At 39.5% G+C, this 15,124-nt stretch overlaps 2 protein-coding genes across 2 annotated transcripts in view; both read right to left on the bottom strand.

Annotated features, from left to right (window-relative positions):
• pald1a (phosphatase domain containing paladin 1a) overlaps positions 1-15,124 on the bottom strand; it is a 290,101-nt gene that overhangs the window by 151,475 nt on the left and 123,502 nt on the right. The gene's annotated exons all lie outside the window — the stretch shown is intronic.
• The window catches only part of LOC117387578 (A disintegrin and metalloproteinase with thrombospondin motifs 14), a 90,888-nt gene that overhangs the window by 52,904 nt on the left and 22,860 nt on the right, over positions 1-15,124 (bottom strand). The window contains exon 3 of the mRNA XM_055229795.1: positions 3,708-3,864. Coding sequence (XP_055085770.1) covers positions 3,708-3,864 — 157 coding nt within the window. The remainder of the gene's footprint in view (positions 1-3,707; positions 3,865-15,124) is intronic.

Raw genomic sequence — 15,124 nt, 5'->3', positions numbered from 1 at the left:
AACAGAGTAAAACACAGAAGAACAGAGTAAAACACAGAAGAAGAACAGAGTAAAACACAGAAGAAGAACAGAGTAAAACACAGAAGAACAGAGTAAAACACAGAAGAAGAACAGAGTAAAACACAGAAGAAGAACAGAGTAAAACACAGAAGAAGAACAGAGTAAAACACAGAAGAAGAACAGAGTAAAACACAGAAGAACAGAGTAAAACACAGAAGAAGAACAGAGTAAAACACAGAAGAAGAACAGAGTAAAACACAGAAGAAGAACAGAGTAAAACACAGAAGAAGAACAGAGTAAAACACAGAAGAAGAACAGAGTAAACACAGAAGAAGAACAGAGTAAAACACAGAAGAACAGAGTAAAACACAGAAGAAGAACAGAGTAAAACACAGAAGAAGAACAGAGTAAAACACAGAAGAAGAACAGAGTAAAACACAGAAGAAGAACAGAGTAAAACACAGAAGAAGAACAGAGTAAAACACAGAAGAAGAACAGAGTAAAACACAGAAGAAGAACAGAGTAAAACACAGAAGAACAGAGTAAAACACAGAAGAACAGAGTAAAACACAGAAGAAGAACAGAGTAAAACACAGAAGAAGAACAGAGTAAAACACAGAAGAACAGAGTAAAACACAGAAGAAGAACAGAGTAAAACAGAAGAAGAACAGAGTAAAACACAGAAGAAGAACAGAGTAAAACACAGAAGAACAGAGTAAAACACAGAAGAACAGAGTAAAACACAGAAGAAGAACAGAGTAAAACACAGAAGAAGAACAGAGTAAAACACAGAAGAAGAACAGAGTAAAACACAGAAGAAGAACAGAGTAAAACACAGAAGAAGAACAGAGTAAAACACAGAAGAACAGAGTAAAACACAGAAGAACAGAGTAAAACACAGAAGAACAGAGTAAAACACAGAAGAAGAACAGAGTAAAACACAGAAGAACAGAGTAAAACACAGAAGAAGAACAGAGTAAAACACAGAAGAACAGAGTAAAACACAGAAGAAGAACAGAGTAAAACACAGAAGAAGAACAGAGTAAAACACAGAAGAACAGAGTAAAACATAGAAGAAGAACAGAGTAAAACACAGAAGAAGAACAGAGTAAAACACAGAAGAAGAACAGAGTAAAACACAGAAGAAGAACAGAGTAAAACACAGAAGAACAGAGTAAAACACAGAAGAAGAACAGAGTAAAACACAGAAGAAGAACAGAGTAAAACACAGAAGAAGAACAGAGTAAAACACAGAAGAAGAACAGAGTAAAACACAGAAGAAGAACAGAGTAAAACACAGAAGAAGAACAGAGTAAAACACAGAAGAAGAACAGAGTAAAACACAGAAGAAGAACAGAGTAAAACACAGAAGAAGAACAGAGTAAAACACAGAAGAACAGAGTAAAACACAGAAGAACAGAGTAAAACACAGAAGAACAGAGTAAAACACAGAAGAAGAACAGAGTAAAACACAGAAGAAGAACAGAGTAAAACACAGAAGAACAGAGTAAAACACAGAAGAAGAACAGAGTAAAACACAGAAGAAGAACAGAGTAAAACACAGAAGAAGAACAGAGTAAAACACAGAAGAAGAACAGAGTAAAACAGAAGAAGAACAGAGTAAAACACAGAAGAAGAACAGAGTAAAACACAGAAGAAGAACAGAGTAAAACACAGAAGATCAGAGTAAAACACAGAAGAACAGAGTAAAACACAGAAGAAGAACAGAGTAAAACACAGAAGAACAGAGTAAAACACAGAAGAACAGAGTAAAACACAGAAGAACAGAGTAAAACACAGAAGAAGAACAGAGTAAAACACAGAAGAAGAACAGAGTAAAACACAGAAGAAGAACAGAGTAAAACACAGAAGAAGAACAGAGTAAAACAGAAGAAGAACAGAGTAAAACACAGAAGAAGAACAGAGTAAAACACAGAAGAAGAACAGAGTAAAACACAGAAGAACAGAGTAAAACACAGAAGAACAGAGTAAAACACAGAAGAAGAACAGAGTAAAACACAGAAGAACAGAGTAAAACACAGAAGAACAGAGTAAAACACAGAAGAAGAACAGAGTAAAACACAGAAGAACAGAGTAAAACACAGAAGAAGAACAGAGTAAAACACAGAAGAACAGAGTAAAACACAGAAGAAGAACAGAGTAAAACACAGAAGAAGAACAGAGTAAAACACAGAAGAAGAACAGAGTAAAACACAGAAGAAGAACAGAGTAAAACACAGAAGAACAGAGTAAAACACAGAAGAAGAACAGAGTAAAACACAGAAGAAGAACAGAGTAAAACACAGAAGAAGAACAGAGTAAAACACAGAAGAAGAACAGAGTAAAACACAGAAGAACAGAGTAAAACACAGAAGAAGAACAGAGTAAAACAGAAGAAGAACAGAGTAAAACACAGAAGAAGAACAGAGTAAAACACAGAAGAAGAACAGAGTAAAACACAGAAGAACAGAGTAAAACACAGAAGAAGAACAGAGTAAAACACAGAAGAAGAACAGAGTAAAACACAGAAGAAGAACAGAGTAAAACACAGAAGAAGAACAGAGTAAAACACAGAAGAAGAACAGAGTAAAACACAGAAGAACAGAGTAAAACACAGAAGAACAGAGTAAAACACAGAAGAAGAACAGAGTAAAACACAGAAGAACAGAGTAAAACACAGAAGAAGAACAGAGTAAAACACAGAAGAACAGAGTAAAACACAGAAGAAGAACAGAGTAAAACACAGAAGAACAGAGTAAAACACAGAAGAACAGAGTAAAACACAGAAGAAGAACAGAGTAAAACACAGAAGAACAGAGTAAAACACAGAAGAAGAACAGAGTAAAACACAGAAGAAGAACAGAGTAAAACACAGAAGAAGAACAGAGTAAAACACAGAAGAAGAACAGAGTAAAACACAGAAGAAGAACAGAGTAAAACACAGAAGAAGAACAGAGTAAAACACAGAAGAACAGAGTAAAACACAGAAGAAGAACAGAGTAAAACACAGAAGAACAGAGTAAAACACAGAAGAAGAACAGAGTAAAACACAGAAGAACAGAGTAAAACACAGAAGAAGAACAGAGTAAAACACAGAAGAAGAACAGAGTAAAACACAGAAGAACAGAGTAAAACACAGAAGAAGAACAGAGTAAAACACAGAAGAAGAACAGAGTAAAACACAGAAGAAGAACAGAGTAAAACACAGAAGAACAGAGTAAAACACAGAAGAAGATGAGACTTTATAAATGTTTGTTCCTGTTGTTGACAGCAGAGGGAGCTCGAACAGCTGAAAGGCTCTTTGGGAATTAACTTTCTTCTCTCCTCTCTCTCTCCTCCCTCTCCTTCCTCTCTCTTCTCCCTTTCTCTCTCTCCTCCCTCTCTCCCTCTCTCTCTCTCTCTGTGACTTACCTTCATTATGTCTCTCTTCTCCTCTCTCCCTCCTCTCTCTCTCTCTCCTCCCTCTCTCCTCCCTCTCTTCTCCTCCCTCCTCCCTCTCTCTCTCTCTCTGTGACTTACCTTCATTATGTCTCTCTTCTCCTCTCTACCTCCTCCCTCTCTCCCTCTCTCTCTCTTCTCCTCTCTCCCTCCCTCTCTCCTCCCCCTCTCTCTCTCTTCTCCTCCTCCCTCCCTCTCTCCTCCCTCTCTTCTCCTCTCTCCTCTCTCTCTCTCTCTCTCCTCCCTCTCTCTCTCTCTCTGTGACTTACCTTCATTATGTCTCTCTTCTCCTCTTTCTCCTCTCTCTCTCTTGATTGCACTCCTCCGGTAGACCACGTGGACTCTCCCTCTCTCTTCCACTTCCTGTTGTCCTTTTTCCAAAGGTTCAATGAAGAATTCTCCAGAGTCTGTGCGGATCAGACCTGCCTGAAAAAACAGAGATGACGTCATGAACTAGACACTACATCTTGGAGAAGGTCTGGAGAAGACCTAGAGTAGGCCTAGAGTAGGCCTAGAGTAGGCCTAGAGTAGGCCTAGAGAAGGTCTGGAGAAGGTCTGGAGAAGGTCTGGAGAAGGTCTGGAGAAGGTCTGGAGAAGGTCTGGAGAAGGTCTGGAGAAGGTCTGGAGGTGAAGGCCTCAGTGGAGCCTGTGGTCATCAGACACTCGGGGCAGTGACCCCCAAACTGGAGGAGTAAATACAGCACCTCCTGGTTCAAATCAGACTGATTTAATACAAATGGAAAAGTAACATGGACTTTCTCACTACTGTTTCACAACTATAACAACTGTCCACTGCTTTGCCTGGAAAGTTCCACAATGGGGCATTAAAATTAAAACAGGCGACCCCACCAGGCAAGTTCCAGGTCAGATCTGCTGAGAGGCGAGCTTGTTCACAGTAAGAATCTGCTTTTCAAGGTATTTTTGAGCAAAAAAAAAAAATGTGTAAAAAGAAATCTGCAAAAGCTATATTGCGGAACATTCCAGACAAAGCAATAACATCTCCATGGAGACGAGCAGGTGAAGTTCAAATATTTCCGAACGTGTCCCACATGGCGACAGGTGCGAGCGGAACAGTGTCTTAGATTAACGGAGTCACTTCAGGACACAAACGTGACGTGAAACCATGACGCAGATTTGACCTAAAAGAGCGAAAAAACATGGAGGAGAAGAGCGAAGAGAGCGCGAAAACCCTGATCTGTTTGACCCTTCACCCTGATCTGTTTGACCCTTCACCCTGATCTGTTTGACCCTTCACCCCTGATCTGTTTGACCCTTCACCCCTGATCTGTTTGACCCTTCACCCTGATCTGTTTGACCCTTCACCCCTGATCTGTTTGACCCTTCACCCCTGATCTGTTTGACCCTTCACCCTGATCTGTTTGACCCTTCACCCCTGATCTGTTTGACCCTTCACCCTGATCTGTTTGACCCTTCACCCCTGATCTGTTTGACCCTTCACCCCTGATCTCTGTTTGCAGAACCTGTGAATAAAAGTATAAATCGACCTCCACAGGCTGCAGTGTTTGACCCGGACCAGCTGAGCTCTCCCTCTGTCAGATGCCCTCCCTGTGTGTGTCAGATGCCCTCCCTGTGTGTGTCAGATGCCCTCCCTGTGTGTCAGATGCCCTCCCTGTGTGTCAGATGCCCTCCCCGTGTGCAGATTTCAGTCTTCACTCTCTACAGTCAGATGGCAGATGGGTAAAGTGTCTTGCCCAAAAGACTCGAACCTTCACCTTACCTCTCTGACCTTTGTGAGTTTTTGTCTTTAAATGTCAAACCAGATCATGTAAATGATCAGACGAACAAAATGATAAAGTCAGATTTTAATCTCAGGCTCGTCTGTTTCAGCTTCAGTATAGAACCAACACACCGATATAAAGCACCGATATAAAGCACCGATATAAACAACACCGATATAAAGCACCGATATAAACAACACCGATATAAAGCACCGATATAAACAACACCGATATAAACAACACCGATATAAAGCACCGATATAAACAACACCGATATAAAGCACCGATATAAACAACACCGATATAAACAACACCGATATAAAGCACCGATATAAACAACACCGATATAAACAACACCGATATAAAGCACCGATATAAACCATCGATATAAACACATCGATTTAAACAACACATCGATATAAACCATCGATTTAAACAACACATCGATATAAACAACACATCGATATAAACCATCGATTTAAACAACACATCGATATAAACAACACATCGATATAAACCATCGATTTAAACAACACATCGATATAAACAACACATCGATATAAACCATCGATTTAAACAACACATCGATATAAACAACACATCGATATAAACAACACACCGATATAAAGCACCGATATAAACAGCACCGATATAAAGCACCGATATAAACAGCACCGATATAAAGCACCGATATAAACAACACATCGATATAACCAACACACCGATATAAAGCACCGATATAAACAGCACCGATATAAACCATCGATATAAACAACACATCGATATAAACAACACATCGATATAAACCATCGATATAAACAACACATCGATACAAACGAGACCCGAAGGTCAGAGGATCGAGTCCCGCTCAGACCAAGTTCTGTCATTGTGTCCTTAGGCAAGACACTTCACCCACATTGCCTGTATGAAAGTGGTGTGTGTGTGAATGATGGTGGTGGTCAGAGGGGCCGATGGCGCAGATTGGCAGCCTCGCTTCTGTCAGTCTGTCCCAGGGCAGCTGTGGCAACAATAGTATCTGACCATCACCAAGTGAAATGAATGAATAAAGAGTCTAGTGTAGTTTTGAAAAGCGCATTACAAGTGTAAGACATTATTATTAGTAGTAGTAGTAATGGTAGTCGTAGTATTAGATTAGATTACATTACATTAGATTACATTATATTAGATTAGATTACATTAGATTAGATTACATTAGATTAGATTACATTACATTAGATTACATTATATTAGATTAGATTACATTAGATTACATTAGATTAGATTACATTAGATTAGATTACATTAGATTAGATTACATTACATTAGATTACATTAGATTAGATTAGATTACATTACATTAGATTACATTAGATTAGATTACATTAGATTAGATTACATTACATTAGATTACATTAGATTAGATTAGATTAGATTAGATTAGCCTTTATTATCTCCCTTGGGAGAAATTTGTCTTGGGACAAGGGAACTCATGTCACATATAGAGACATATAACATACAGCACACACACACACACACACACACACACACACACACACACCGGACACATCATTAATGCAGTTCATAAGGAAAAGAAAAAAATTAATCATTTGATAATATTGCACCATTCCCATAATTAGCATTAGCATTAGTACTAGCAGCAGTAGTAAATCTTGTATCTCCACATTTTGATAAGTTCCTCCACAGTTTCCGTAGAGTTTGGAGTCGTATAATTTAAAGTGAGTGCTGTGTCCAGAGTGATTCTCTCTGTGGAAATACATCATAATTAAAGTGATTATACAGCCCAGAGTGACAGCTCCAGGCCACACTGTGACTCTGCAGAACTGTGACGGGAAAGGAGGTGTAGTACTGCAGTTAGCCTACCTCTACTAGGACTGTTAAAAGTATTGAAAATCAGATTGTAATCCATATTAAAATTAGCATCAAAACCAGACACTCATTGTTCACAGATATCAATACTAAACTGATGTACTACTACTGTTTAATAAGTACTCTCAGCTGCAGTACCGCTCTGTATCTATTTTGTATTTATTCAGTTAAAGGGGCTTAAAGAATACACTGTAAAACATAACTTTGTCGCTTCTCCACTGATCTGACCTGTAAACTGTCCTGTTGTTTTCATGTGTTCACTTCTACAGAAAGTTTCATCTTTAAAGGACGTACGGCTCGTTGAGTAGAGTCCTCAGCCTGTACGAGGAGGACACGCTGGCAGAGCTTTTAATCCCAAGTGTAATGTGAGGTTGCCATGTTCTCTCTATTGAATCTGCTTTTGTGCTATTCAAAGACACAAATCATTTTCAAATGAGTCTTTTCTGCTACAAATACGTGGTTAAATATATCATAAAAGAACAGAATGTAGACTGTGTTTAAAAAGGCCTCACCAGAACATATCATTACACCAGAACATATCATCATTACGCCAGAACATATCATCATTACACCAGAACATATCATCATTACGCCAGAACACATCATCATTACGCCAGAACATATCATTACACCAGAACATATCATTACGCCAGAACATATCATTACACCAGAACATATCATTACGCCAGAACATATCATCATTACACCAGAACATATCATCATTACACCAGAACACATCATCATTACGCCAGAACATATCATTACACTAGAACATATCATTACACCAGAACATATCATTACACCAGAACATATCATTACGCCAGAACATATCATTACACCAGAACATATCATTACACCAGAACATATCATTACACCAGAACATATCATCATTACACCAGAACATATCATTACACCAGAACATATCATCATTACACCAGAACATATCATTACACCAGAACATATCATCATTACACCAGAACATATCATCATTACACCAGAACACATCATCATTACGCCAGAACATATCATTACACTAGAACATATCATTACACCAGAACATATCATTACACCAGAACATATCATTACGCCAGAACATATCATTACACCAGAACATATCATTACACCAGAACATATCATTACGCCAGAACATATCATTACGCCAGAACATATCATCATTACACCAGAACATATCATCATTACACCAGAACACATCATCATTACGCCAGAACATATCATTACACTAGAACATATCATTACACCAGAACATATCATTACACCAGAACATATCATCATTACACCAGAACATATCATTACACCAGAACATATCATTACACCAGAACATATCATTACGCCAGAACATATCATCATTACGCCAGAACATATCATCATTACGCCAGAACATATCATTACACCAGAACATATCATCATTACGCCAGAACATATCATTACACCAGAACATATCATTACACCAGAACATATCATCATTACACCAGAACATATCATTACACCAGAACATATCATCATTACGCCAGAACATATCATCATTACGCCAGAACATATCATCATTACGCCAGAACATATCATCATTACACCAGAACATATCATTACGCCAGAACATATCATCATTACGCCAGAACATATCATCATTACGCCAGAACATATCATCATTACGCCAGAACATATCATCATTACACCAGAACATATCATCATTACGCCAGAACATATCATCATTACGCCAGAACATATCATTACACCAGAACATATCATCATTACACCAGAACATATCATCATTACACCAGAACATATCATCATTACACCAGAACATATCATTACACCAGAACATATCATCATTACACCAGAACATATCATTACACCAGAACATATCATCATTACACCAGAACATATCATTACACCAGAACATATCATCATTACACCAGAACATATCATTACACCAGAACATATCATCATTACGCCAGAACATATCATCATTACGCCAGAACATATCATCATTACGCCAGAACATATCATCATTACACCAGAACATATCATTACGCCAGAACATATCATCATTACGCCAGAACATATCATCATTACGCCAGAACATATCATCATTACGCCAGAACATATCATCATTACACCAGAACATATCATCATTACGCCAGAACATATCATCATTACGCCAGAACATATCATTACACCAGAACATATCATCATTACACCAGAACATATCATCATTACACCAGAACATATCATCATTACACCAGAACATATCATTACACCAGAACATATCATCATTACACCAGAACATATCATTACACCAGAACATATCATCATTACACCAGAACATATCATCATTACGCCAGAACATATCATCATTACACCAGAACACATCATCATTACGCCAGAACATATCATTACACTAGAACATATCATTACACCAGAACATATCATTACACCAGAACATATCATTACGCCAGAACATATCATCATTACGCCAGAACATATCATCATTACGCCAGAACATATCATTACACCAGAACATATCATCATTACGCCAGAACATATCATTACACCAGAACATATCATTACACCAGAACATATCATCATTACACCAGAACATATCATTACACCAGAACATATCATCATTACGCCAGAACATATCATCATTACGCCAGAACATATCATCATTACGCCAGAACATATCATCATTACACCAGAACATATCATTACGCCAGAACATATCATCATTACGCCAGAACATATCATCATTACGCCAGAACATATCATCATTACGCCAGAACATATCATCATTACACCAGAACATATCATCATTACGCCAGAACATATCATCATTACGCCAGAACATATCATTACACCAGAACATATCATCATTACACCAGAACATATCATCATTACACCAGAACATATCATTACACCAGAACATATCATCATTACACCAGAACATATCATTACACCAGAACATATCATCATTACACCAGAACATATCATTACACCAGAACATATCATCATTACACCAGAACATATCATTACACCAGAACATATCATCATTACACCAGAACATATCATTACACCAGAACATATCATCATTACACCAGAACATATCATCATTACGCCAGAACATATCATCATTACGCCAGAACATATCATTACGCCAGAACATATCATTACGCCAGAACATATCATTACGCCAGAACATATCATCATTACGCCAGAACATATCATTACGCCAGAACATATCATTACGCCAGAACATATCATTACGCCAGAACATATCATCATTACGCCAGAACATATCATTACGCCAGAACATATCATTACGCCAGAACATATCATCATTACGCCAGAACATATCATCATTACGCCAGAACATATCATCATTACACCAGAACATATCATTACACCAGAACATATCATTACACCAGAACATATCATCATTACGGCAGAACATATCATTACGCCAGAACATATCATTACACCAGAACATATCGTCATTACACCAGAACATATCATCATTACACCAGAACATATCATCATTACGCCAGAACATATCATCATTACGCCAGAACATATCATCATTACGCCAGAACATATCATTACACCAGAACATATCATTACGCCAGAACATATCATTACACCAGAACATATCATCATTACGCCAGAACATATCATTACGCCAGAACATATCATCATTACGCCAGAACATATCATCATTACACCAGAACATATCATCATTACACCAGAACATATCATCATTACACCAGAACATATCATCATTACACCAGAACATATCATTACACCAGAACATATCATTACACCAGAACATATCATCATTACGGCAGAACATATCATTACGCCAGAACATATCATTACACCAGAACATATCGTCATTACACCAGAACATATCATCATTACACCAGAACATATCATCATTACGCCAGAACATATCATCATTACGCCAGAACATATCATCATTACGCCAGAACATATCATCATTACACCAGAACATATCATTACACCAGAACATATCATTACACCAGAACATATCATCATTACGCCAGAACATATCATTACGCCAGAACATATCATCATTACGCCAGAACATATCATCATTACACCAGAACATATCATCATTACACCAGAACATATCATCATTACACCAGAACATATCATTACACCAGAAAAACATGTTCTGAAATGTCTGTGTGTCAGATGCCCTCCCCGTGTGTCAGATGCCCTCCCCGTGTGTCAGATGCCCTCCCCGTGTGTCAGATGCCCTCCCTGTGTGTTAAATGTCCTCCCGTGTGTCAAATGCCCTCCCCGTGTGTCAGATGCCCTCCCTGTGTGTTAAATGCCCTCCCCGTGTGTCAGATGCCCTCCCCGTGCGTCAGATGCCCTCCCCGTGTGTCAGATGCCCTCCCCGTGTGTCAGATGCCCTCCCCGTGTGTCAGATGCCCTCCCTGTGTGTTAAATGTCCTCCCTGTGTGTCAGATGCCCTCCCCGTGTGTCAGATGCCCTCCCCGTGTGTCAGATGCCCTCCCCGTGTGTCAGATGCCCTCCCTGTGTTTCCTTTATCGTGTATAAAACATTTAAGGATGTAGTTTCGATCTGTACAAACATGTTCTGAAACGTGATTCTTGTGATTTTTCAGATTCTGGTTTAACGTCGTTTTGGAGCTGACGCTTTGGCCTCACGTGCACACAGGAAATACCAGACAGACAAGCACAAGTACTTCCTGTTTGGGGTGAGCGCACATCTGGTAACGACATATCCAGATGTGCACACACTTCAGTGAATGAGAGGGGAGGAAATAGAGAAAGAGAAAGATGGGAGAGAGGTAGAGGAGGGGAAGAGAGAGTGAGGGAGATAAATACTATAGATATAGAGGTAGCGTGGGAGAGAGAAGGAGGAGGGAGGGAGGGAAGAGAAAGGGGGTAGGGGAGGGGGTGGAGAAAGGGGGATAGAGGGGGAGGGAGGGAGAGAAAGAAAGAAAAAGGGAAAGGGGAGCAAAGAGAGAAAGAGGTGAAGCGATAACGAGAGGGAGACGGAGAGAAAGGAGGAATAGAGAGATAGAAACAGAGGAGGGAGGAATATAGATAGAAAGGGGGAAAGAGAGACAGAAAGGGAGAAGGGGTGATAGAGAGCCAGAAAAAGGGAAAGAGAGAGATTTACTGCTCTGTAAACAGCTGTTTGAGCCCATCTGACTCCATTACAGGAAATAAGAGCGTGACAAGTTTTCATTTCCTCAGATCCAATATTATGGGCACAGTTTTTACACGTGTTATTTTTGCTGTTTAAAAAAAAATCTAAAGTGATAATAATAATACTTTTATACTCGTAAGTCTATGGTGAAAAAGCAAAAGAATTGAAAAGTGAAATAACAGTTGTGTATCTGGTACTGAGCCTTTCCTCAGCAACAGATACAAGACAGGATCATAACATCAAACTCATGACATCAGACACACAACATCAGAATCACTACGTCAAAATCATAACATCAGGATCATAACATCAGACTCATAACAAGATCATAACATAAGAATCAAAACATCAGGATCTTAACATCAGAATCACAACATCAGAATCACTACGTCAAAATCATAACATCAGAATCACCACATGAGAATCAAAACATCGGAACGATATGACGTCAGAATCACAACATCAGGATCAAAACATCAGAATCATAACATCAGGATCACGTCATCAGATTCATAACATCAGACTCAACATTAGAATCACAACATCACGATCACAACATTAGAATCACAACATTGGAATCACAACATCAGAATCATAACATCTGGATCATAACATCAGAATTACATCAGAATCAAAACATCAGAATCATAAAAGCAGAACCACAACATCAAGATCACATTAGAAACATAACATAAGAATCAGAACATTAGAATCACAGTACTTAAAAGTGAAGTACTATTCCTTTGTCTGGAAAATGTCTATTGTCCACAAAGAGAGTTCTTTCAATAGTCACTGTGGTTAAAGTTCTTCACTCCTCTTGACTTTGGAATGACACTATTTACCTGATGTCATTCTAAACCTTCACATTCAACACTTTTGTAAATCTCACAGTTTAGATCTTTACACAGAGCTTAAGACAATGATCATTTCCATAACAGGAAGGATAAACACGTGTAGAGTTCTATAAAACAAATGAGATTCAGAAAAAAATAAAATCTGAATCATTTGAGGGTATAATGCACTTTAAAATGATATTTATCAAGCACTTTAAAATCATATTCTAATTAATAAAGTGTACTGAGTTCTGTCTAAAAGTCTGGCCCTGATTAAAATAAATGAGAATGCCTGTGGCTGTAGTTTTAGGTTAAACAGGCCCAGATCTGTTTCACTGAGACTGAAGCCTGAAGTCTGACTGAATCAAAGAGCCACAATCCACAACTGGGTCAATCGTTCAAAAAACACTGCTCCTTTAATAATGCTGGAACATGTAGGTTTGTACAACGTCTAAATATGTTTTATTTCATTTATGAAACACCACAACGCTTCCACACAGACCCTGCACAGCCCCGACTGCACGGCCCCGACTGCACGGCCCCGACTGCACGGCCCCGACTGCACGGCCCCGACTGCACGGCCCCGACTGCACGGCCCCGACTGCACAACAGCACACAGAGCTGTGTGTTTCATCCACCACAGAGTTGAGGAGCAGAGTTTGTTGCAGGAGCACAGAGGAGCAGGATGATGAAAACAAACCAGAGGCGACGACACAGAGGATAAAATAAACACACGGAGCCACTGCAAATGATCCACCTCAGAGCTGCAGCTCAAAGCACAACAGCAGAACATGCAGATATTTAACACCTCAGAGCTGCAGCTCAAAGCACAACAGCAGAACATGCAGATATTTAACACCTCAGAGCTGCAGCTCAAAGCACAACAGCAGAACATGCAGATATTTAACTCTTATCTCAGCTGAACTGTCACTGTACTTCAGGTTAAACGTGTTTATAATGTTTGATTCTAAACATGTGGAGACTCATGATCAAACCCACGACACGGGCGCTCACAGCGATCCAGTCACTCCACCTCTGACACTGGAGTCACAGGTGGAGCAGTCTGAGCAACACGCCTCGCAGCGGAAAGGTTCCTGGTTCAAGTCCCGGGTCTATCTGTGCGGAGTTTGCATGTTCTCTCTGTGTCTGTGTGGAGTTTAACCCAGAGACACTGGAGGACGGGTCAAATGCAGGTTTAACCCAGAGACACTGGAGGACGGGTCAAATGCAGCTTTAACCCAGAGACACTGGAGGACGGGTCAAATGCAGCTTTAACCCAGAGACACTGGAGGACGGGTCAAATGCAGGTTTAACCCACAGGAGGAGAGAGAGAAAAAGTAGACAGGAGGCTGTGGTCGAAAGAGTAAATATCTGTTCTGTCTAAATTCCTCACGTGGGTTCAATGAGCTCAGAGCTGCATTTACTGTGTCAGAGTGAGGACAGAGACGGAGACGGAGACAGAGACAGAGACAGAGGGAGATAAAGAGACAGAGACGGAGACAGAGACGGAGACAGAGGGAGAGACAGAGACAGAGGCAGAGACAGGGAGAGACAGAGGCAGAGGGAGAGATGGAGACAGAGACAGAGACAGAGAGAGATCTCTCTAATACCCCACAGAGGTAGATACCTCCTCTTTAATACCCCACAGAGGTAAATACCCCCTCTTTAATACCCCATAGAGGTAAATACCCCCTCTTTAATACCCCATAGAGGTAAATACCCCCTCTTTAACACCCTGTAGAGGTAAATACCCCCTCTTTAATACCCCACAGAGGTAAATACCTCCTCTTTAATACCCCAGAAGTAAATACCTCCTCTTTAACACCTTGTAGAGGTAAATACCCCCTCTTTAATACCCCATAGAGGTAAATACCCCCTCTTTAATACCCCATAGAGGTAAATACCCCCTCTTTAATACCCCATAGAGGTAAATACCCCCTCTTTAATACCCTGTAGAGGTAAATACCTCCTCTTTAATACCCCATAGAGGTAAATACCTCCTCTTTA

This window comes from Periophthalmus magnuspinnatus, chromosome 19, assembly GCF_009829125.3.
Source record: "Periophthalmus magnuspinnatus isolate fPerMag1 chromosome 19, fPerMag1.2.pri, whole genome shotgun sequence".
NCBI classification, from domain to species: Eukaryota; Metazoa; Chordata; class Actinopteri; order Gobiiformes; family Gobiidae; genus Periophthalmus; species Periophthalmus magnuspinnatus.
The sequence above is the reverse complement of the archived record's forward strand: the minus strand, read 5'-3'. Positions and strand labels throughout refer to the sequence as shown.